General features: G+C 34.7%; 1 protein-coding gene across 3 annotated transcripts in view; it reads left to right on the top strand.

Annotated features, from left to right (window-relative positions):
* Positions 1-26,856, top strand: part of LOC150098217 (transmembrane 6 superfamily member 1-like) — a 137,333-nt gene that overhangs the window by 96,618 nt on the left and 13,859 nt on the right. For 2 of the 3 annotated variants that reach the window (XM_090406140.1, XM_090406139.1), the window contains one exon: positions 6,976-7,074. In XM_090406140.1, coding sequence (XP_090262266.1) covers positions 6,976-7,074 — 99 coding nt within the window. Of the gene's footprint in view, positions 1-6,975; positions 7,075-18,209; positions 18,330-26,856 lie in introns of all 3 variants that reach the window. The other variant, XM_090406138.1, reaches the window with a different exon arrangement.

The raw sequence follows: 26,856 nt of genomic DNA, 5'->3' as shown, positions 1-26,856 counted from the left end.
CACAAATCATTCAGTGCTGTTGGATGACTAGGTGCATTATCTAATATCAACAAGATTTTAAAATCAAGAATTAATGACTTGCAGTACCTTTCAGCTTCAGGACAAAAATAGTTTTTAAACCAATCCTCAAAAATAGTTTTTGTCATCCAAGCTTTTCTATTGAGTCTACAATGAACAGGGAGAAAATTTTTATCTAAACTTTTAAGCGGGCAAGGATTTTGTGAACGATAAATAAAGAGAGGCTTCATCTTGTAATCTCCAGAAGCATTGCCACATAGTAAAAGTGTTACACGCTCCTTTGAAACCTTGTAGCCAGGCTGTGATTTTTCATTTTGTGCTAAAAATGTTTTAGTGGGCATTTTTTCCATAATTAGCCTGTTTTGTCAGCATTAAATATCTGATTATTGGTATAATTTCCTTCTTCAATGATCTGTTGCAATTCACCAGGAAAACTAGCTGCTGCTTTTTCATCGGCACTTGCAATTTCACCTTGTACACGAACACTATGAATGCTCGATCGCTTTTTTGAACCGATCAAACCACCCTGAACTTGCAGAGAAAGTTTCTTCCACTTCTGACGTCGAATCATTTTCGCTTTCTAATTGTTTTCTTTTTATAGTTTCAAACATATTGAATGCTTTTATTTTTATAGTCATTTGACTAAGAGAAATTCTCTTTTGGTTACAATCCACACTGACAATAACGTTTCCATTTCAATCATAAGATAACTTCTGTTTCTCGTAGTTTGGGTCAATGCACTTTGTCCTAGTTGCTTATAATTTGCAGCGTGGTCTAAAATATGGCAAACAGTTGATTCATTTAGACTGTACTCTCTTGCAATTTTGGCTTTGGTTATGCCTGCTTCATACTTATTTATCACATGCAACTTATCTCCTAAGCTGATCACTCTACGTTTCTTCTTGATAGCTATAGACTTGATATCATCCTTGTTTCTTTTAGCATTCATTGTAGGGGTAAATAAGAAGAGAAATCAATATCCACATGTACTTAAGCAAAGGCGGACAGTTACTAGTGAGTGGTGAGCAGGTGCCGTTGGATAAAAACGAAGCACTACAAGAGAGCGATACCTGGAGAGTGGCGACTCGAACTGGTTGCATATGTAGTGGGCTACATCTCGCGGCTGCGATAATTCGAATTTGGAGCGCAATAATTGGAATTTTGGTATCAAATTATAAACCACGATAAATTGAGAATCGCGATAATCTAGGTATCCTGTATATATATATATATATATATATATATATATATATATATATTTTTTTTTAATAGAAAGTTTGACATGAATCTTAGCAATGGAAATTTTAACATCGAGATGCTAATAATATGGCATTTCATTCTTTTTCATTTAAATACTGGGGTACACACCTATCCTAATTAATCTTTTGAAACTATACAGTGATTTATGTTGTATGCTGAATATAGGTTGCCCATAATTTAAAACAAGAAAAACGAGACATCAGCTATCGCAGGAGGAGATGGGGATTAGTTTGAGATTTTCTCAAAAAAATAAATAATTCTCAACTACCTTTTAAAGTACTGTTTTGACTACAACAATTATTTTTGCAAATTGGAACAAAATTAGGTATTTAAAAAAAGAATCCTTATTTGCCTTTTATGATATTTTAACACAGCGTAATTGTGTGTGAAGCAGCTAATGTATTTTAGTAATAAAATGTAATTAAAGGATTAAACAATAAATAAAACAAAAAAAAATTAAATTGCACTAATATTTTAATAATAAGAAAGTGAAGTTTAAAGTGAGATGCATAATTATTATTATCATCCCAATACTACCATGGAGTCAAAGACTCAGTGTGAGAGGTTCCTTTGTTATACACACAGCTCATCATGCCATGCCTTAAATACATTCAAATTCTCTGCAGACGCCACACTCTCAGGCAATGCATTCTAATCATTTAGCATGAAAATCAGCCATAGAAAGACCACAACTGTGAAAATAAGCAAGAAAAATAAATAAATAAATGAAAACTACACTGCTATCCAAAACCTAAGGAAAAACACTATTTCTGAATATTGCAACTGCATATTCAGATGAACCAGCTTGTGGCAATTTGTATAACTGATGATTTCAAGTAGAAAGCAGGTACACTTTCAATTTTTGAATCGCGCTTAAAAGGACCATACGGTAGCACTCAACAGGATAAAAGGCAAAAGGCTCGCTAGGCAAATTGTGTTTGAAGGAAGCTTTTTTTTTTTGTGAAGGAATAAAGTTGCAAACTTTGGATGCCTTGTAATGTCTCAAAAACATCATCTAGATGATTTCACCTTGGGAAGAATTATTGGAAAGCTTGAAGAAGGCCCCAGAATTACTGATAATGTCAGAGAATTTGGAATTTTGCAACATTTCAAACCAATGGAATGTGTTCCAGATGTTTGTTAAGAGGTCGCCCTCATGTTACCACAGAGCATGAAGACAGATTTTTGGTTATAACAGCAAAATGTAACTGATACACCATGGCAGGTCAGCTTGCAAGTTAGCGCCATTCAAGTACAGTCCTGTAGTCTGTGTCCCTTTATCCATAGCTCATCGTAGAGCACATCCGTAAAAACTGGAAAGGCACCAGTTGATTAATGTACGCTTTACAGATGAGTCGTTTTAGTATTACCTCAAATTCTACACAATTCTTGATCTTGCATGAAACGGGTATTACTTACCATCATGAGAATGTTCTGAGCAGAAATCCAACAGGTATTTGCCATTATTATTAGCTTTGCTCTTTTCTCCAAATTTTCCCAAAATATTTTTGTATGTCTGACAATCATTTTCTTCTCTGCTATTAAATCCCCAACAAGGCCCAACTTTTCCTTTTTCATTGTGTCAGTTGCTTTTTCTAAACCCTCAAAAAATTCCTCCACTTCTACCTTAGTAGAATACCCTAATTTTTGGAATTCATAATAACTTATGAAGAAACAAAAAAAAAGAATGGGATTGGAGCGTTTTTCAGTTTGAGGTTGGATAAAGAATTATAACTGGCTAGGTTTATAAAATTGAAGAAGCTGCCCTTAAAGTACTGATAGTAGACTATGTATTAATGTTTTATTTTCTAGGTAATTATCATTAATTGAAATTTTATATCCCTACTGAGTGTTCCTGGTAAGATATATGCAAGTATAGTTGAGAAACAGTTGAGAAGAATTGTGGAAGAAAAGCTTGGTGAAGAACAAGCTGGATTCAGGTCAAATAGAGCCTGTCAGGATCAGATCTTCACTTTACGATAAATAGTGGAGAAATCATGGGAATATAACAAAGATCTGTATTTAAGTTTTGTCCATCTGGAAAAGGCATATGACAAGGTGCCAAGAGAGAAGCTATTCAATATGCTCCAGTTATATGGTGTCAATGGGGTATTATATCAAGCAATACTTAGTCTTTATTTGAATTGTAAGTCAGCAGTTAGAATTGAAGGAAGTACAAGAAGATGGTTTAGTGTTAAATCTGGTGTCAGACAAGGATGTACATTATTCCCTCTGTTATTCATTATCTATATGGATCACATTATGAAGGAAAGTGGTATTAAACCTGATATCAAAATTGGAGATGTTATTGTCAGCTCTTTGCTTTATGCAGACGATGTTATACTTCTAAATAAATGTCCTACAAGTCTTCAAGATTCCCTGACTATAGTATGGTAGGAAGTTAACTGAATAAATTCATATGGAATAAGAGAGAAATTAGTTGGAACACTAAGTTAGCTGTATACAAGACAGTGTTCAAACCAGTTTTAACTTATGGATCTGAGAGCTGGGTGAGAAGTAAAACACTTGACCAAAGACTAGAGACCGCAGATATGAGAATCCTGAGAAAGATTAGGGGCGTGAACAGATGGCATCAACTGCAATATCATATTAAAAACGAGGATATTAGGAAAGAACTTGATATTGTCAGTATCCAGGAATGTGTTAACAGAGCTAATCTCAGGTGGTATGGCCACTTAAACAGAATGGGAGAGTAAAGATTAGCAAATCAAGTATTCTCTGCCAGGTTAGCAGGTAAAAGACCCAGAGGAAGACCAAGATATAGGTGGATTGATATGGTAAAAAGTGCCTTAGACAATAGAAATGTAAGATCTGATAACATTGAAGTCTTGATAAGTAACAGACTGATTTGGAGGAAAATTGTAGATAGGAAGTTAGTGATGATGTAGTAAATTTTTCATGTAGTACTGTCATATCCTGTACACCCCTTGACGGTACACGGCAGGAATTTGGTGATGATGATAAAACATTAATACATAGCATACTAGCTAACTTGGAGGATGCCTTCAGCATACAGTACTGAGTTTAGAACTGTCTCAAAATGGTTTGAGAGTAAAAAAAAAAATGTGGATGATAAGGACTAGTGAGCATGAAAATAAGAAATGGCTGGAAAATTAAAAAAGAAGAATCAAAACTATAAATAAGTAGTATGTATGATAATCAGCACTGTGTTATAATGCATTGGCTCTTTTGAAGAAATCGTCATCAGGGAGAAGGTGAAAACTAGTTATGCATTAGCTCAGTTGTTCATTTGAGAATAAGGGGAAGTATTTATTTTATTTAATTGTCAGATTGCGAGATTAACTAAGGTCTTTGCATGTTAATCACATATTGGTCAATTCTTATGACATGACATTCTGAGTAATGTAGTTTGTTTCCATTTTCTTAGAAATCAGTAATGATGACCTGATCAATTTCGTGGGTCTGTCTTAATTGTATAGCATGTTATGATAGTTCAGTGAGATTTTTGATGATGTTCGTTTTTTGTTTATATTTTTTCTTTGTAATGGGATGTAAGTAGTCAGATATAAAAATATTACAGTTGTGCTAATGTTCAATAAAGTGTGACTTGAAAGAACAAATAGTGCATACAATATAGGAGGTATTGCATGTGGATTGATAATTAAATATATAAACTGCATTATCCCATGATAATATATTGAATGGGTAAGGAGAGCATTTTTTAATTAAAGGACCACTCCATTCTATTTTACAAGCCTACCTAATCACACTTCTTTAACTTTGAGCTACAGAAATATTTTTTAGAAATTTTTATATATTATGAAGCTACTGTTGCCTTGCTTTATGTTTTCATTGCAGGCAAACATTAACCTTTTTTGAATATTAGTAGCAACCCGTGCAGTATGAGCAATTTTATAGAACTGGACATAGTACATATACTTATGTCACTTAGTAATCTCCAATTGCTTTGATATGTTTTTTCCTTTCAGAAATTTTTTATATATTATAAATTATGAAAGTAGAAAAATATTCTGCAGGCACTTTGAAAACTTAAAAAAAAAATAAATAAATAAAAAAGGAAAAAACTTATAAATCGAGACTATAAACTATAAAGTGACATAGTATGTACCATGTCATACTGTGTCACTTTATAGTTGGAGATGTACATAGTGTGAAATTGGTTATAGGTTTATTGCTAATATTGATTAAAGTGATACTAAATTAATGAAATACGTACGAGGGATGTTCAAAAAAAGACTGAACTTTTTAAATAGCACCAACTGGCACAGAGAACGCACTGTGGCTACTGAGCACACCTATCTGCAGGTTTTGACAACAAACTGCCATTCTGCTATGAGCATTATTCATCAAGTTACATCTGCTGAAGTGAGCATGTGCATAAGCTGTTCATCAGATTAGTGACAATGAAAGAGCTTGAAGAATAATGTATGTGTGTGTGTGTGTGAAATTTTGCTGCAAACTTGGTAAAAATTTTACAAAGACATTTCAATTGCTTAACCAAGCATACAAGGAGGACTGGATGAGCCGAAAGCAGTGGTTTAAGTGTTTTAAAAAGGACAGAACATTGGTCTGTGAATATCCCAGGCCTGGATAACCTTCAACATCAACAAACGATGACCATGTTGAGAGTGGTCGTGCTGTGATTCATTGAAATTGTTGACGATGTGGGTGTCAGTATAGGATCTTGCCATCAAATTTTGACTGAAAAACTTCATGCCACATTTGTTGACTGATGATCAGAAAGAGAACCATGTTGAAATCAGTCAGGAACTGGTTCCCAATGCAAATAGTAATGAAAACTTTCTTAAGAACATCATAACAGGAGATGAGACATGGATTTATGGCTATGATGTTGAAACGAAGATGCAATTGTCGCAGTGGGTAGGGAAAGGGTCTCCTCCACCAAAAAAACACGAATGAGTTGGTCAAAGATCAAGGTGATGTTGGTTGTATTTTTTGATTGAAAAGGCATTGGCTATTATGAGTTTGTACCACATGGTCAGATGGTAAACAAAGAGTTCTACCAGTAAGTTTTAGAGCAATTGAGGGATGCTGTGAGCAGAAAGAAGCCTGCCTGAATTGTGGGAAAACCAGACTTGGGTGTTGCACCACAACAATGCGCTGGCTCATGCATCACTCCTCACCCACAGTTATATCAGACATCCATTGTGTCCCATCCACCCTATTCTCCAGACTTAATCCCAGCAGACTTTTTCCTGCTTCTCAAACTTAAAACCAGTTTGAAAGGACATTGTTTCCAAGCCATAGATGAGATCAGGAAAATGCGATAAGAGAACTGTGCATCATCATAGAAAGTACATTCCAGGAAGCATTCCAACAATGGAAGAAATGTTGGGAACAGTCTATTGCCAGTACACAGTTCAAAGTGGGACTACTTTAAAAGGGACACTACTTAAAATGTTGTAAAATGAGCAATAAAGTCATTATAGCAAAAGTTCGCTCTTTTTTTGAACATGCGTTATATGTGGTGTGTATGTACTACATACTGTCACTTATAGTTGGTCATGGTACAGAGTATAGAAATTGGTTATGGGATTTATTGCTAATATTGATTCAATTGATACTAATTTAATTCAAAATCATGTGTAATAGAGAATGAAAACTTTTCCTATTTGACATGAAACTTCTGTGTTGTATTGATATAAAAATCTTATTTGCACTGCTTGTTTATAGGCTGTTTTAGAATCTGATATAACAATAGTTCAACAGTATTTGAATAGTGTGGAGCCATACCTAGACCTTCGAGATCCTGCTCCTTTTCCAAAAATGCAGGTATGTATGTATAAGTTAAAACTCAAGAACACTGTGTTATATAAGTTTTTGCTTTAGTAACGAGGATAAATAGAAATAGGATTTCTGATTTTGAAAATATATTATGCAAGCAAAATACTTGGTTTGAACTGAAACTTTGTAGTGTAAGTAAATTAGATATGGACATCATAGGCTGTTTCACAAGCTACTTGAGGCAATAATCCATTTTGTTTTGCCTTTTTTATAGTAATAGACAAATGTAATACAAAACAAATTATTCTTTAAAAAACCTCTGCTACTATTCTTTGGAACAGATGCTTTCATATTAAAAAAAGTGGGGTGGGGGTGCATCTATAAGTATTCAAATCTAATGTTAAATTTCTTCATTCTTCCTGTGCATCCATCCACAGTATGATGTTTGCTTACATTAGTAAAGTAATTTGCACCACTCAAGCTGTTTTTTTGATGAACTAAAGTTAAGTTTTGAAGTAAGACTCAGTAACCTACTTCTAACACACTTCTCTTCTAAACTGATTTAATGCTAGTTTATTTTTCTTACGTGTAGATTCACTATTGGACTTTTGGATTGTCTTCATTTTTACTGATTTCTTGGAAGGTTCCAATGGAATTGCACTTGCTTTAAACTGAATAGGATCTACATCATTTGCAGCATCATCATGCTTTCTCATATTATTTGCATCAGCTCTAAAAGGACAGTCAGCAACCACATTTCTTTGCCAGGTAAATAGGACACTTTCAAATCATACTTTTGAACTTCCAAAGCCCATCAGACAAGTCTCTGATTTTTAGCCTTGCCATTATTCAAGAATAAAAGAGGCTTATAGTCTGACTTTAGCTCTATCTGCTGTCCACATAACAAATACTTTAGCTTCCTAAGAGGATAAATTAGGGCTAATGCCTGTTTCTCTATTGTAGAATATTTCTTCTCTGAACTACTTAGTTACCTACTGAGGAATGCTACCAGACTCAACTTATCCTCTTAAATTGATGCACTGCCTGCTATACAATTCCGTGATGCATCAATTGAAATATAAAATAGATCCTAACTTTGAGTGAATCAAAACAAGTAGGTTTGTCAAAATAGACTTGAGATCATCAAAGCCTTTTGTTGTGCTTTTCCCCACCTTGACACCTTTCTTTGTAAGATCAGTAAGAGGATTAAGGCAGACTAAACAATCCTATAATAGTTCACCATTCTTACTAATCTTATAATTTCTCTAATTTGTAGGATTACTTAAGGAAAGAATTGCCTTAATGTTTTTATTATCAGGTCTAATACCTTTCTTATCTATAATATGACCAAGATAATTCACTTTCTCAAGAAATCTCGTTTTGAGGTCTTTAGTTTCAACTTTGTCTCGTGAATCTTCTTGATTACTGCCTTTAGCTGTTTTGCATCTTGAAATCTGAAGAATCAAAATCAAATTAGCTAATGCCTTTTATTCCTGTTTAGGGAGTAGGTGAGACCGTTTTAGCCCATTAGCCTTACCTAACTTTTGGAGACTGAGTGTGCAGTTCAATCTCCACTGTTACCCAGTCTGAGATAGCTGACCCAAGGCTGTCGCTAATTAAGCTGCACACAGTGAAGAGACGGTGCCACCATCTCGTGGCCCCAAGTTTCTGGGAGAAAAAAACCTGATTGCCAATGCCAGAGATCGACTAACTTGGGAACCAGCCGAAAAAAGGCTTAGAAAAATTTTGCAGTTCTTTAGGAAACTTGGCTGCAGAATCTTTATCAGCACTAGCAGATTCCCCAGTAATTCTTATGTTATGCAGTCCAGCTCGATTTTTAAAACGGTCAACCCATCCTAAACTAGCAGCAAAGCTTTCACATTCCTTTTGAAATTTGGTCTCTTTCAATGAGGTAAAAATATTGAGAACTTTTGCCTGAATATTCTTTGTGTTAAGAGGTGTTCATTTTTGGTTATAATCCTCAATCCAGAGTGATAAAAGATTCTCAATCATTAAATGGCTTATATTTCAGATGATCTGCGTTCTTAAAGAACCAGTAGCAACTTGCCTTGTTTTTTGTATTCCTTGCTCTTATTTAATATAGTCCAAACTCGCTGTATCCTAGGTCTCGCACAGTCATTACTAGCGCCACTTTTATGTCTTTTAACAACTTCCAGCTTTTCTGCTTTTTGCAGATTGGCGACAAAAAATTTTGTGTAATGTAAAAAAAATTCACATTAATTGATTAATCACTTGCTGAAAGTGGAAAATAGTATAATTTCTCTCAATCGCGCTAAATGATTATCACACATATTGAATTTGTGTTAAGTGAGGTGTTCCTGTAATTGCAACAGTAACCATGAAAAGCCAAAAATCCTTCACCTAAAACAACATGAAACAAATTACTAGAAACTGCTTGGGAGGCAAGCAACTAATGCAAAACAGTAACAGAAAAATCAGGAAAGAATATTTCCACTGTGATTTTCTGTGTAGCAAGTAACTCTTAGTTAAAAATAGCATATAATTTTATCTCATTATCCAAATACTGGATGTCAGCCTGTAACTTATCCATGAAAAGTGTGAAAAAAACTTAAATAATTACTGAAGTGTATGTGCTCTAGTATCAAAAAGTGCCTTGCAAGGCAGCCCTGAAATTCTGGTATCCATCAAATATAAAGATTCTGAATATACTAGATCCAACAGTTATTAAAATTTTACAACATGAGTGAGACTGTAAAGATTTAAACTCCTTCACTTCTCTTCTAGGCATATTTTGAACAACTTTAAAAACTGAGAATCCTTTTATATACTACTTTGGCCTCTCAGAGATTCAGGTTTGGGCAATTGTGCAGAACAAAGTTAGAGATGTTCCCTAGTTCCCCACATTTAAAAACATTTGATAGATTTATATATCCACCCATTTGCTTTTCATGTGGTGTTCTTTTCGAAATTAACACAACTTGCATTTGTTTTTGCACAAGAAGTCAACTGTAACCAAAGTTCTGAAAATGACTTCAAAATTTCATCCTGTGACTTTGACATACCTAATCTTCTCATCTATTCTCTTTTCTAATTCATTCTTTAATTTCTCAAATTGCTCATCAAATTTCTGCATTTCAGACCTAAGTGCTCTGGATTTTCTGGAATTACACTTACATGGTATGGAAGAGCTTGATTCACCTGCATTAACAGATTTAGCTGTGTTGTTTGGACACAAATTCTGAATCAGTGAATCTTTGGTTTGAGCAACTTCAAGAACTCTTTTAACCAGTAATCCCCGGTTTGTGAACTGACAAACTAGGGATTACTGGTCCATTTCTGATTTAGTCCATTTCTGAATTGATGAAAAAGAATTCTATTAAAAAATTCACTATCACAATCATCAACTTTATAATCATACATTAGTTAACTGATCATAAAATTGGGAGACAGATTTTTTATGCATCTGTATACATGAGTGAACAACTTTCCGAAGATTTGGCCAATTTTCAGCCTTCTGGTAAATTCCTCAATCAAAATACTTTTGAAGTTTGCATAGTTTGATGCTAATGTCAACCTTCTGGAATTCTGAGCAAAATGCACAGCTTTACTTTGCAATTTAGACTTTAAAAATTAAAAAGTATCTGTTCCTCAAACTATCTGCCAATTTTCTTAACTGTGTCTGCAGCTTCAAAAGTTACTTCAATATTTTCATTAAATTCACCACTAAAACTTTATAACATAAATCAAGTTAACATATTTTGAAAATTCTTAATTTTGTAATGAAGATTCCAAACTTTCATCTATTACACTGGAATAATTCATTTTCTTAAGCACTTAAATATACTATTACTACTCAAATGATCCTTAAGACTCAGTTTCTTAATTACTTAAACTTTTCCTATTAAAAATCCTGTCAACTGCTTAAAAATCCTATCACACTTACTGGTTGTCTGAATTTTAATACAAATATCCTACAATATAATTAATTGGATTCAAAGTTATTCCATCTGGTGGAGGGGGGGGGGAGTTTCAGGTCCATTTTCCTGATCTTTTATTGGGGGAAAGTGTGTTAGTTATGGTGAGATCATTCTGCAAAGCAAGTTATATCAGTTTCATGTTCATCTGTTTCCTGTCATTTGTTTCTCCTAATCCAAAAGGGCCGACAAAGGGGAGAAAATTCCTTCCTATATCTATTCCAATCCACTTGTACTATTAGAAAGTCTTTCTTAGGTGTTTAACAGATCGGGTTATTAATTTGGTCATAAAAGTGATCCACTTCCTGATCGTGATATGAGGTTGTTTGTGCATATACTTGTATAATATGTATATTTATTAGTTTACCCTTTAATCTTACTACTTGTAAGTCTGCTATTCACAGGTTTTAAGTCTATAACACAGTGCTTAGTATTTTTTTCGATCAAGAAAGCAACTCCTTTTTACCCTCCTTCTGGAGTACCTGAATAAAGAAACAGATTTTCTTCAGATTCTGGTCTCACATATATCAGGTCATCCCAAAAGTAATGTCATTTTTAGCATTAGGTTTGAAAACATAAAAGATAAATCACTTACTAATTTAATCATGTATATATTTCCATTTGAATCTTATTGATTCAAATTGACAATAACACTCTTCCAACGTTGTGAAAGCTTCGTAATGCCATTTCTATAGAATTCAGAATGTTTGGTAGCAAAAAAATCACATGGGCTCAATTTCAGTGCCTTTAATGTATCATATTGTTTTTCATTAATGAAATGTTGCGAACTTCAAAATAAGTGATAATCTAAAGGTGCAAGATCAGGAAAATATGGAGGATGCAGAAGCTTTTTCCCAGTCAAGTTCCTCATTCTTGGTACAGGTAATTCTTGTGCTGTGAGAGTGTGTGTTATCACAGTGAAAAACAACACTTTCGAATGATCAGAGAACACTTCTTTCTTTCAGTTTTTCATCATTCAATCGATCAAGTTGCTCACAGTATACTTCAGCTGTGATTGTTTGGTTTTGTGGCAAGAGTTCAATGTGTATAATACTAGCTATATCCCAACAAACGTTTAACAAAAGTTTAGCCTGTTGTTTACCCTGAGTGGGTACTTGACATTCTTGTAAAGTACCCACTTTTCATCACCAGTGACTAAACAACTAAAAAATGAAGATTGAATCTCTTGAGAATGAAGAACAGTGCAGATGTTGATGTGCTCTCTTTGATTGTAGTGCGTCAGTTTGTGAGGAAGCCACTTGCTGAGCTTAGACATTATTCCAAGTTCTTGCAAATGGCAATGGATAGTTGATGACGATGAATTAAGATCTTTTTTTAATTAAATCTTCAACAGTTGCATTGGCATTTCTTGCAGTAGCGGTTTCTAGCATATCATTATCAAGAGAGTGACAGGACACCCAGAGCAAGGGTAGTCTTTCAAGCTGAAGTCACCTTGTCAAAATTTTTGGAACCAATTTGCACATTTTTTACAGGCTAGCAGCATTGTTGCCTTTTTTAAACTCATAAAGCATGATGCCTAATGTGCTCTTCTTTGACCTCCATAGTAATAAAGAGTTATTTAAACAATAACTTATGTATGATGTCCTTGCAAGCTGGAATTCCTTAGAATGAGGCCACCTCAGCTTAGCAATACTTGAACAGTTTTAAAAATTCATATTTAGACCAGCTGAGATATGTTTGAACAAGTACAGTATAAAAAATGACATTGCTTTTGGGATGACCTGATACCAATGATGGACCATTCATGGCATGATAATTCTTGTTGCAGAATCTTGAGTTGACTATGTTGATACAATGATCTAACATTCCATGTTCATCATAAATCTATTTCTTAGATGAAATTCACATTTAAGTATCTTTATATATTCATGGAAAAGTCATTGTCACCGGTAGCACATTTTTCATCATCTCTTCTGGTGTCTCCAAAAGATGACATGGTCCTTGTTTGTCAAGTGACAACTAAGCTTGCATGACATTCTGTAAAGTTTTCTTCATATCTGATAGTGGGTAATTAAGGACAGGTGGTACCCATCTCCTCTCTTGTCTTTGCCTACTAGGTGAGGCAAATACCTGAAAGAGAAGGAAGACTCCCACTGTATAAACCCAAAAAAAACCAGTAAAATAGGAAAGATTCATCTCTGATCTTTGAATACTCTAATAGCATTGGAGGGAAGGAGCAAGAAGAAAAGAAAGAAGGGTAGGGACCAGTCTACAGATAATATAACATGTATATTTCATGAAGTAAGGCATGGTCCAGTATCAGATGCCTGGCTGGTTTATGAAAAAATTCATTCCATCGTTTTGACAACAGGAATTAATTTGGTCTACCACAAAAAAAAAAAAAAAAAGGTGCTTCTGGTCTTGAACACTGGTCCTAATCACATGAATAAAATGAATAAAAATCTTTTAAAATTCCATGATTATAAATACTTTTGTAAAATATTTGGCACAAATGTGACAGCATTAATCAATTCAAAACCAGAGAGCACTTAATAGAAGAAATGTGTTGTTCTTCTGTTAAGTGCTCTGGTTTTTTCTTTAACAGAAAAGGAAGTGATTTATTCACATTTTTCAAAAATTTAGTTAGCTGTCTTGAATTCAGAGTCTATGAAATTTCAACTGCTTGTCCCTTGAAAACATGCAACATTGAAAAAATCTTGGAGGAAAATACAAGGAAGAGATTTTTTTGTTTAGGCAACAATTTTGAAACAACATTGTCAAGTGAATAAAAAATAGTCAAGTGAGATACTGGAGAGTGCATGTCTGCTTAAAATGTAGAAAATGAGAAGCAATTGTTGATATTGAAATTAGCATAACAGGCTTTGTCAGCATTATGTCAGAAACAAGTGATTGCTGATAATGGCAAATAATGGCACCTGCCGCAATTCAATTTGTTAGTTATTGATTGATTTGGAGCAGTTTGGTGGTTGTGAAAACTTAGATCAGGAAGCAGTGTGTGAGTGGCTGATTATAAGTAAAAAATTGACTGATAATTTTAAGTAACAATGAAATTATGCAGTGTTGATATTTAAAAAAAAAACTAACTTTACAGGAGAGGAGAGAAATCTGGAAGAGGAGGATTCTTTTATTATTTTTTTAAGTATATTTTTATTTTTAGCAAATATACTAAGAGGCAAAGTTATACTCATAATAGTCGGATGTGTTATGAGGTGGCTGCAAAAAAAAAAAAAAATGCGTTATTACTTATTAGCATTTTTGCTTTAAATTTACAGAGAGTGTAATCTAGTTATTGAATTTGCACTCTAATGTAATATTTTAGTATAGTTTATTAGTGTTCTTTGTGCAGTGTTTGAATAATGGCACCTGCCGCAATTCAGTTTGTCAATGCATTATTATCCAGTCCACTACCATTTAAAAACTACATTTTGCACAGCAAACTATAGGATTTTGTGGTATTGGAGTTTCTGGCATGTTTGCATCCTGACAGTTAAAAAATAGTCAAGTGAGAGACTGGAGAGTGCATGTCTGCTTAAAATGTAGAAAATGAGAAGCACTTGTTGATATTGAAATTAGCATAACAGGCTTTGGAAGCATTATGTCAGAAACAAGTGATTTGCTGATTGAGAGAGAGAGAGAGAGAAGTAGCAAGACAAATGACTTGTGAATAAGAACATAATCAGGGAATGTAGTAGATTTGAAAGGTGGTATAGTTTTGAAAGATGGTATTGTTTGTGTTGATTGGGAGGGTGAATGTCGAGCAAAAATAGATTGCTCAGAGAGGCAGAGATGCACTGAAAGAAGAGATTAGGAGACTGAAAAGAATGAATGAAAGTGAATGAGAGTGGGAGTAAGAGAATTATGGCAAAGAAGAGAAGAGAATAGGAGAACTAGGGAAAGAGAGGAAATGAAAAGGTAAGACAATGCAGCAACCAGAGATGGCCAGAAGGTTGGTAAGTAAGAGAGCAAGGAGAGAAGGCATCAGAGGGAGAGTTGGAGAGGAACAGTAGATAGTGTGGCTATGAAGCAAGGTGAAAGAGTGAACGAGGTGATTGTGGTGATAGATATGAATGACTTTGAGAGGCAATGTGAATTTGGTGGTTTGAGATCTGCGGTTCTTGCTTGAGGTTGTATGGCAGAAGACAGAGAGGAAAGATAGTGAGTGTATTTCCCAGGTATGATAATGCAGAGCTGTGCAGAAGAGTGTCAATGAATGCTTGGATTATGTGGATTTCTGGAGTGCCTTTAAGGACAGAAAAGATCTGTGTGTAAGAGGTGGCATGCATTTGAATGAGAAAGGACACAGGCATGTGGAGAGAATGTTAGTCTCTAAACAAGTGAGAGTGTTGGTGTGAGGGGCACTAGAATTATCATCTTGGATGGTATCAGGGATATCCTCTTGTGGGAATAGTCACTTGGAGAAGAGGGAACACATGGTGTAATGCAGAATCCAGCAGAATTGGGAGGGAATAATGATAATTATAGAAATCCTGATAATGTGTTGACAATTCTTTATACTAATGTTAGGAGTATCCAGAATAAATGAGATGAATTGGTGGCACTGATAGCTTCAGCCTGTCCAAATTAGTGAGACATGGTTGATGGAGGATGATATATTGACAGAAATAGAAGTAGCAGGGTTATAGCATTTTTTTGGCAGGATAGGATGGGCAAATACTGTGGAATATTGCTTATGATACGTGATGAGTTGTGTCCTCTTATAGCAGAGGATTTGGAGAACAATGACGCTAATGGTTTTGAAAGTATATGGTTGGGGTCGGCAGGACAGAATATTTAGTGGGGTGTTGCTATAAATCAGGGAATAATACAGAGAATGAAGACCTGGAGATGTTTAGGCAGTTGAATTTGGCAAGTTTAAAAATAATGATCATATTGGGAAGAAGAAAATGCATGTAGTAGTAAGGAAATGGAATTTTTGGAATTCTTGAGGTACAAATGTGTAAGGCAACATCTAGTAGAAGGAATGATGTTCAAGAGTTTTGTATTTGGTCATATCTGAGGATCTGATTGTAACTGAGATGGCATCTCTACCTCTGGTGAGAGATGCCATCTCAGAGAGAGAGTGGCCATGTGGTTTTGACTTGGAGGATGAATAGACATACAGGAGTATCTTATAATTCCACATAAAAGGAATTTATGTGGAATTATAAGGTGGGTGATTATAATAATCTTAGAAATTAGCTTGGAGCAATTCCATGAATGAAGGAATTGGAAGTGTGAGATATCATCAGTGCATAGGAACTGGTGAAGAAATCTTTATTAGCAACAATGACAAGTTATATACCTTGTGAAAAAGAGAACACTATCTGGTGTAAAGTGGATGATAAATTATATATCAAACAGGAACTGCAGGTGTGCTTCAAATGCTGAGTACAGTACTATAGATGTCAATAAAACAATGAGACTGGATTTAATTTCATCACGTTTTGAGGGAATGTGCCGAAGAACTGACAGCTTCATTGACCTGGCTTTTCATTCAGAGTCTGACTATAGGAAAGGTGCTCACTGAGTGGAAGGAGAGTAAGAAAGTGCCATTGTGTAAGGGTGGTAGTCAAATGTAAGTGTCAAACTATAGGCCAGTTTCTGTTTCATTGGCAGTTAAGATTTTGAAGAAATTGCTGAGAGATCATATACAGCATTGGTTGGTATTACATCCATGCTGACTATCTGCAAGAGACAACATGAATTTGTTAAAGGATGGCCTTATTTAGTAATCTGATTTTGTACTCTTGAATTTTACAAAGGCATTGGATAGATATCAGAAAGTTGTGTATAAGGTATGTGTATCAAGGAAGTGGAAGGTTACAAATGGGGTCCTGCAAGGCTCAGTATTGGGATGTGTATTGCTTAACCTTTATATCAATGACATTGTCAATGAATGGCAGGGAAATATTCAGTTTTTTACAGATGACGTGAAGTTTGGGATACATCGATGGGAAGCTGCATACTCTGTTGGTGGAAGTGCACTGGAGGGAATGGAGGAGGCAAGAGATCTTATAGGTGATGAGTGATAGAAACTTGAAGTTCAGGGGACGTATTGCAAAAGTGGTGAAAGTAGCCCAGAAGATTGCTGCAATACTGAGAAGGACATTACCTAGGAGATATAGAAGAGTTGTGATTCCACTGTATAAAGCCCTGATCAGACCAGACCTAGACTATTATGCTAAGATTTGATCCCCAGGATATGAAGGGGATAAATTCATCTTGAAAGAATACAGAGGTGGATAACAAAAATGATATCAGGACTGTACAGTGTTAGTTATGAGGATAGACAGGGAATGTGACTATAAAGTTTGGTAGATAGAAGGAGAGGTAATATGATTGAGACGTTTAAATTTTTGAGAGAATTTAATTTAGAGAATACATTTAAATTGTAGTTACAGAGTTGGCACTGGGGAGTTCTTTCATATAGTAGAAGAAGGGGCCATCCCTGGAAGTTGTGAGCAAGAGGATTAGTAGTGGTTTCTTTGCATGGAGTATGGTTGAACCATAGAATGCATTCCCTTATAGCAGGATTTCCCAAATTGTGTTTCGCGAAAAGTGAATAAGTGTTCTGTGAAAAATTATCAAAATTAATATTAATATGAGCCTGGAATGGTTTTAAATGCTGCGACTCTAACCAAGGTGTTCCGTTAAAATTTCAGGAATTTGTGAAGTGTTCTGTCATAGGAAAAATTTGGAAAACGCTGCCTTATAGGGTGGATGGGCCTCTCACAATGAGTTTTGTGACTCCATGGGGATCCTAATTAATAATAAAAATAATAATAATATACACATTTTCTTTTTTGTTGTTATTAATCATCAATTAAAACAATTTATAAGTATATTTACACATATGTACAATTGTAATGTGGTTCTAATTACATGTAGTTACACATGTATATTAGTTATCCATGTATAACTACATATGTAAATTTTATAAATCCTCATTCACAGCCTGGTTACAATCTTTTTACTGATAATCTGGGAAAATTAATTTTCCCATCTATCCTGGCTAATCAACGGTTTATTGTGTAATGTAAAAGTAGAAAATATTACGTAGGTACATGAACTTTTGCAAGAGAGAGAGAGAGAAGCATTAATACAATTTTTTATGTTTTTTTGATGTTTGTCTTCATAGTATATTTTTACTTGTAGTGCACAATGTATTCAATTTTTTGATAATTGTTTTATCAACTTTACTAATTTTTCTTTACATATGAGCATTATTTATTTATTTTTTTTTAGATGTTGGTATATCTCTTCTATTTTTTACCCATTTACATTGTAAGTATGTATGGTCTTATATATCCTGGATGCTCATGGATGCCTGATCTTAGTTTATTCCATGCTGGAGCAGCCTTACAGGTATATCATATGTAATATAATGAAAATAAAATACTTCCATAACTTACTTGACTATGTACGGTCTGAAAAGTTCTCAGCCTTGACCATAGATGGTAACACTATCAGCAAGATTTTTTTTTCTAAGTTGGTAAAATTGCAAGCCATTCTATCAAGTAGTTTATTTTATACAGCTGTCTGAAGCAAAAGTGTTGTCTGTATTCCTTGAAACAGATAAAATTGAGTATTGTGGGGTTATAAAATTCTTTGTAAAAGAAGGTTTAACACCAAAAGAAATTCATTCGAAGTTCATAAAAATTTATGGGCACTCTTCATTTTCAACAATTTAGAAATGGGGTATCGAGTTTAAAAGTGGCCGTACCAGCCTTGAAGATGATCCACATGAAGGACGTCCAAAAAGTGTAACAACACCAGAAACCGGCGAGTCAAAGTGCATGAAATTGCTGAGACTATAGGCATTTCAAAAGAACATGTAGAATATATTTTGCATGAAGAATTGAAAATGAAAAAGCTTTGTGCAAGATGGGTGCCTCACTTGCTCACAGCAGATCAAAAACTCACTTGCATGAAAATCTCTGAACAGTGCTTGGAGCAGTTTAACAAGAATAAAACTGATTTTGTGTGTACATTTATTAAGCAGTTTTAAATATGTATACCTTTTCAAAAAAAGTTGTGAATTGTTAAACCCTTTTACATCAGCCAAATCTGAATCAGAACACTTGTCTCTCTCTCTCTCTCTCCCAAAAGTTTGGGAGATTCTCATTTTATGTAACCATCAAAAATAATTTGAATATTATTTATTAATATATTAATTTCTAGCACATGGCAACCATTTTTAATTGCTAAACTGATTGTTGTATGTACCTTGTATTCCCGTTTCTTTGATTAGCTTGTTTCTATGCACTGATGATGGTCTTGAAAGTTTATTTTTTCACTTGGTTAGAGTATAATAAAATTAGTTTAATCCTTTATCCAAGTGTGAGCAAACAAAGTTTGCGCCTGAAGTATCTTCAGGACTAGGGTAAAGTGATACAACACCAGGGCAACTCATTGCAAAGGTGGAGAAAGCTACCAACACTCCTAGCTCAGTATCTCCTATAATGCAAAACACATCTCCTTGCGGATATGTCTAATGTTATGCATTAAAGGAAGGGCCACTACCCAGACTAGTTTCGACCTTTATTGAGGTCTCTTCAGTGGGAGCCAGGCCCTAGTGGAAATACCAGGCAGAAGCATTAGCAGGTCATCTCTACCTATAGGAGTTGCCAAATGGTGTGCCACCCTTTTTTAATAAATTACTCTGGATTTAGAGAAAGATGTTGAAAGTGAAAACTCTAACCAAGTGAAAAAATAAACTTTCAACATCTTTCTCTAAATCCAGAGTAATTTATTAAAAAAGGGTGGCACACCATTTGGCAACTCCTATAGGTAGAGATGACCTGCTAATGCTTCTGCCTGGTATTTCCACTAGGGCCTGGCTCCCACTGAAGAGACCTCAATAAAGGTCGAAACTTTGATGATGGTCTGTTATTTTCAGTACAAAATATCTGTACTTTAATTTCATGAAAGTTAATTACTGTGGCCATTGTGTAATTTGCTGTTTATAGTCATGCCATAGGTACCATTAAAGATTAGACAGGACAATGCTGTTTCTCCAAAGACTGTTTTTACTGATGCTTCTTGGTTGCCATATAGTTCTCTAATCAACAAAGTTAGATGCTCAGGTATTCCCATTGCTCTCATCAAATTCTAGGCATCTAATATCAATAAAAAATCTGTCTTATCAGTACATTATACTACTTGTTGCAATCCACTGTAAAATTGTTCTTCCTCATCTTCACTTGCATCTTTAGTGAGTACATACACTTGTATGAGTGTGACATCCACTGGATATGCCTTTATTCTGATTAACCACGCTACCGGCCAGGACGTGTATATATACGTCCTCATTTCCATGGATGCGAAGTGCCTATTAAAATTGTAATACCATTGATGTTACATTGAAATTTATGATGGATATGAAGCTTTTGAGGGTGCGTATTTGATCTTTAATGGCTGGTAAGGTGGTTAAGATTATTCACTGAGTTGTAATTCAGTATATTCACTACTTCATCCCAAGCTGCTCATTAATTCCACTGACACTTCATCAGCTGCAGCTGCTTTTCCTTTCAGTGGTAGTGCAATTTCTCCATTTCACTTCACTTTTCATTATCATGGGTTCCTCAAGAGATTTCTTCATTCAAATTCTCCTTCAATATTAATATCTTTCTTGTACAAATCCTCTACATACTCTTTTCTTCTGTTTTTTTCACTTCTTCCATCAAATGTTTTCCCAAATTACTTTTTACTACTTCCAATCTAAGGCTAAATTTTCCTGTTACTTCATTTATCTTTCTAAACAGTCTCTTATTCTACCTATAATTTAGATATTTTTCTTTATCTTTGTTAGCCTGTCTGGAAATTTGCACTCAGTTCGAACTCATTTATGGTCTTTCTTTCTTGTTGCTTTACTTAATTCTTCTTTGCTTCTTCTACTACTGTATATTTTATTTCTTCCCACAATTCTAATTCTCTTCCTGACCTCTCTCTACTTTTTAATTTTGTTCTGACTTCTACTTTAAAACCTTTATTTATAATGATTAAATCAAAACAAACACAGTCCTTTTGTTTCTTCTTGGCCCTTAATTTCAGTTTAACTTCAGCTATCAAAAATTCATGATCCATTTCACGGTCTTGCATCAGGTAATGTTTTTGCTGCTTGGATAGCACTCCTTCACCTTCTATTGGCAACAACATAATCTATCTGATTTCTATATTTGCTGTTAGGTGAAGTCCATGTACAATCTTCTTTTATGTTCTTTAACGTAAATGTGTACAATAACTATTCTCAACACAAAACTCCAACATCCTTTCTCTTGCTTTATTCCTCAGTTGAAAACAAAATTTTCCAGTAATGCATCATTCTTCTCTTTCTCCCATATAATAAAATTAGTTTAATCCTTTATCCAAGTGTGAGCAAACAAAGTTTGCGCCTGAAGTATCTTCAGGACTAGGGTAAAGTGATACAACACCAGGGCAACTCGTTGCAAAGGTGGAGAAAGCTACCAACACTCCTAACTCAGTATCTCCTATAATGCAAAACACATCTCCTTGCGGATATGTCTAATGTTATGCATTAAAGGAAGGGCCACTACCCAGACTAGTTTCGACCTTTATTGAGGTCTCTTCAGTGGGAGCCAGGCCCTAGTGGAACGAGTTGCCCTGGTGTTGTATCACTTTACCCTAGTCCTGAAGATACTTCAGGCGCAAACTTTGTTTGCTCACACTTGGATAAAGGATTAAACTAATTTTATTATACTCTAACCAAGTGAAAAAATAAACTTTCAACATCTTTCTCTAAATCCAGAGTAATTTATTAAAAAAGGGTGGCACACCATTTGGCAACTCCTATAGGTAGAGATGACCTGCTAATGCTTCTGCCTGGTATTTCCACTAGGGCCTGGCTCCCACTGAAGAGACCTCAATAAAGGTCGAAACTAGTCTGGGTAGTGGCCCTTCCTTTAATGCATAACATTAGACATATCCGCAAGGAGATGTGTTTTGCATTATAGGAGATACTGAGTTAGGAGTGTTGGTAGCTTTCTCCACCTTTGCAACGAGTTGCCCTGGTGTTGTATCACTTTACCCTAGTCCTGAAGATACTTCAGGCGCAAACTTTGTTTGCTCACACTTGGATAAAGGATTAAACTAATTTTATTATACTCTAACCAAGTGAAAAAATAAACTTTCAATCTCTTTCTCCCACTTTTGCATTCCAGTCATCTAATATCAGTAGAAAATGTATTTTATCAATACTCTATACTACTAGTTGCAATCTACTGTAAAATTCTTCTACCTCATCATCACTTGCATCTTTAGTGGATGCATACACTTTTATAAGTGTGACATTCACTGGATATACCTTTATTTTGATTAGGATTATTCTGTTAGCCATATATTTTGTATCTCAAAATTTATTTTTCATATTTTTTTTCTAACTATGAATGCTAATCCATTTTTACTAAGATTTTTTCCTCTCCAGTGTAATAAATCATGAAATGATCGGTATGAAAGTTACCCATTTCTGTTCATCTTAGTTCATTATTACTAAAATCTTGAGTTCTCATTTCTCTCCTTTCCCAGTTCCAGTTTTCTTTGATATGTGCTTCTTACATTCTGTATTCTTATTTTAAGTAAATCTGTAAAGCAGAAGCATCTTCTTCTAAACTTAAGTCTGTCTGAAGTTGAATTTCCAGAAGGCTTTAATCCAGCTTCATCATTCTTGTTAATTTCATTGGAAGTTCTTCTCTGCTCTTTCTCAGTATCTATTTCGATTCCTTCTAACTTAGGTGTCACATCTTCTGGCACCATATCGCAATAACTTAAGCCTCTGTTCAGAAGGTTTGCCATTGCCTTCTGTTTGTATAACCTATTAGGTAATGCAAATCTTGGGAGAAAAGGCAGAGTCCCCCTGTAAGAGATGAAAAAAAGAAAAGTAATATATGAAAGATTCACTCCTAGCTCTCAAATACCGTAAATAGTATTAGGAGAAAAAGCAAGAAGAAAAAACAGAAAGAAGACTAAGGATAAGTTTACAGATAATATAACAGACATATATTACATGAAATAAGGCATTGTGTAGCATAAGGTTCCTCAGGTTTGCCACTCCCATACTCATTAAAGTGATCTCTTGAGGATGCTGTTTAATAGCAAGCTTATAATAGCATTGGTTCTGTGGGTCTTAGGCCAGGACTTTTCTATGGTTCGCAATAGGATGTCATTTTGTTATAGTGGTCATTGTTGTGCACATCTGCTGTACAAGATGTTATATTCAGGATATAACAATCAAGAAAGAATAGCTATAGTATTCATCTACAAAGATGAAGTTAATCTTCATGGATGCAGGCAGTGTTAAGTAGAGTAATGTCAGTAAATATTAAAATGGGAATTGGACAATAAGACTTATTTGTACATAGGTTTCTACCTTCTTATGCACACATATAAGTCATTGTCAGGCAGCTGACAAAAAAGAAAACGCTGGTCATTGTTGATGATCTAAACAGAAGTATCAGAAGTGAATACCAAACATATAGAAATGTTTTGAAAAAATTTGGAGAAAACACCCAGGGTAAGTATCTGTTGGATTTCTTCAGCACATAGAATAGTCACCACATTCAAACATAAAGATATGTACAAATTTATATGGGGAGAAGATGCAAGAAATAATAAAAGCCTCATAGGTTACATTATTGTTGATAGTAATGTCATGTTGGTTGAGGACACAAGAATAGAGGAGGATTTGAAATAGGAAGTGATCACCATTTCGCTTTGAGCAGGATGAAGTTGAATATCATATTGAAAGCGAAAGTGTGTCAAAAAAAACAAAGTAAGTAGCTTTCAGAGAGAAACTATAAACTCAAATATACAAATATTATTCAAGAAAGGAATAAAAATTTGAAAATAAGAACCAAACCTTGGAGACTCACTGACAGACTGAAGAAAGCATTGATCGATTCAGAGAGAGAGAGAGAGAGAGAGATGTGCAGTGAAGTTGTTTGCATGGATAAAAAAAATGGATGAAAAGGTAGGGAAAATCATATTGAAAATTCCTTGAAGCAGTATCCCACAAATGTAGCAACATCTAGGGTAAACCCAATTATGCTGAGAAGGCTACTATAAAGAAAGTCTCAGTAGGGACTCAGTGGGTGCACCTTCTCACAATTACAATATCTCTAAACAGCTTGATTTGCTTGCTCTTCCTACTATACATAAAAGATATCATCTGTATAGGCTCATTCCTGAGTTCCGTTTTAACAGAACATATAACAATATTGGAAGAAAAGATTTCAAGTTACTTTCCTTCCTTAAGCTAAAAATACTCCCAATAAATAAGAATCCTAATTTTAAAAAAATATAATTGAACATGCAACACACAGAATCAAAAATATATCTCTAGACCAGTGGTTCTTAAGTGGTGTTCCTCAGAACACTTGTGTTCTGCAAACTGGTTACAAGTGTTCCACTGGCGAAAGATGTCACATGACATAATTCTGAGTGTAATTGACTACTCTGATTCTAACAACTGAAGACTGCTATGTTCATTGATTTCTAAACCAGTAGAATATCGTTTATAAGTCGTGTTTGCAGGATATATTATATCTATGCTCTGTTATTTGCACAGAGAATCCCTAGTTTCAAAAGCATTACCGCCAATATTAAAACCTGTACTAGACTAAGTTGTAAATATGGTAAATTACATCAAGTCAAGATCTTTAAAAGCATGCTTTTTTTTAAAAAACTTTACATATCTATGGAAGCCAAGTACGAATCTTTGATTTTGTACGCTGAAATAAGATGATTATCCAGGGGTAAAGTGCTATTCTGAATTTTAGAACTTGAGAATAAATTATTGGCCTTTTTTCAAAATGAAGGTACAGGTACTTTTGTAAAATGTCTTCAAAATGATATTTGATGTGCTAAAATGGCATATTTAGCCGATATTTTTAATTACTTAAATAGCGTTAATACAAGTATCCAAGGGAAAAATGAAAGTATTTTGACATCTGCTGAAAAATTGTCAGCTTTTCAGAAAAAAAATTATCTCTGGAAAAACTGTATATCAGAAAAAATACAGTAGATATGTTTCCTTCGCTCCATAATAAAAATGTCGAGTCAATTATTTCTGTTATAACAGAACATATAACAATATTGGAAGAAAAGATTTCAAGTTACTTTCCTTCCTTAAATACACACAATTATGACTGGATATGAAATCCATTTGGCACAGTTAATACATTAAGTTGTAAATTTTCGTTACAAGAAGAAGAACAATTAGTTACCTTGTCAACAGACCGTATGCTAAAAATTAAATTCTCTGAAATAACTCTTGAGGAATTTTGGATTTTTGTTCAAGCCGAATACCCAGCTCTCTCCACAAGGGCACTGAAAATTTGTTACAGTTTTCAGCATCATATTTGTGTGAGCTCGGTTTCTCAATATTAACCAATATAAAAACTAAAAAGTGTGAAAGACTTCCTAATATAGCCAAAGAGTGGGAGTAGCTATATCACACATTAGACCTAATATTGCTGAAATCTGCTAAAGCTGATAAACTCAAGTATCACATTAAATTAAGTTCCATTTTTATAAAAGGCAAGTTCATGTATATTTTTATTGTTAGTTTTCTGACTCTAATGCTTTTGGTGTTCCTCAAATTTTTCTGATAATCCAAAGTGTTCTGTGATTTCAAAAAGGTTAAGAACCACTGCTCTGGACCCATTATTAGATAGGATGGATACCTCCATTTCCCCCACAAGAAGATAAAACAGTTACTATTCCTAGTGCCCTAGAGAGAGTTCATCTTGACAACATCCTAGATTTTTTCCTATTGAAGAAGAAATGATAGATACTGGCTATCCACAATTCTGGGGGAAAAAAAAAAAAAAATATATAAGATGACAAAAAAATCCAAAGAAAACAAAACCTGTTGATGTAGAAAGCCTGATGATACCACCAGAAAGAAATAATGAAAACATTTCTTCTCCTTCCTTTTTACATATTAGGCCTATTGGTGTTACAGAGCTGTCCGTAGCCCTTCCAAACTGTACCCATCCTAAGGATAAGGTGGTTAGCCCTCTTCCTCCCAGTGTGTTCATGGGGCCTGTTTGCCTGTTTTGGGAGATGAAAAACCCTAGTTTCCTGGTGAAAAAAACCCTACCTCCATATGAGACCGGCTAATTCACCTTTCGTCAAAAGAGACCAGATAAAGATTCCTCACATCACTGACGGGAATTGAACTCAAGTCTTTCTAACCAAAGGACTTCGTCTATACCAACTGAGCTACAGAGTCTCTATGAAAACATTTTTACAATGGAATTGTTATGGATTCCATCAAGGCTCTCTTGCAGTAAACAAACTGGAATTCCAGTAATAATCTAGCATTATGAAATGCAACCATCATTTGTAAGGACAGGATGAGAGATGGACCTTAATTCAAAAATAGAGGTATTTGCTATTCGACTCTTGGTTGGATCTCTTATAATAGTATGTTGTATCTATTTACCTCTTCCTGCAGATATCTTTCGAGATGACCTTGATGACATCATATTACAGGTGCCATCTTTACTTTTATTGGAGGATTTAAATGGCCACAACACTCTGCAAGATAGTGCCAAAACTAAAGAGTTGTTCACCGTAAGCTCAACAACAATAAACTCTCCCTCTTAGACACAAGAAGCAACACCTTGTATATGCTTACCTAAACATTCGCTGCCATCGACTTAACTGTCTACTCTCCTCCGTTTTTCCACTCTTTAAGTGAGAAGCTGATGACACCTTATTTGGGAGCAGGCATTATCCTGCAATATATATTTTCTACATGGGCAACCTTGTACTAAATAATGGATATCATGATGGAAAATCAAGCAAACTGACTGACTCACCTTCTCTTCTCTAGCAGAATTAGATTCTGCAATGACCAGTTCATCTCTCC

This window comes from Typopeltis vanoorti, chromosome 16, assembly GCF_054136105.1.
Source record: "Typopeltis vanoorti isolate ZY-2024b chromosome 16, IOZ_Tvanoo_1.0, whole genome shotgun sequence".
Taxonomy (NCBI): Eukaryota; Metazoa; Arthropoda; class Arachnida; order Uropygi; family Thelyphonidae; genus Typopeltis; species Typopeltis vanoorti.
The sequence above is the reverse complement of the archived record's forward strand: the minus strand, read 5'-3'. Positions and strand labels throughout refer to the sequence as shown.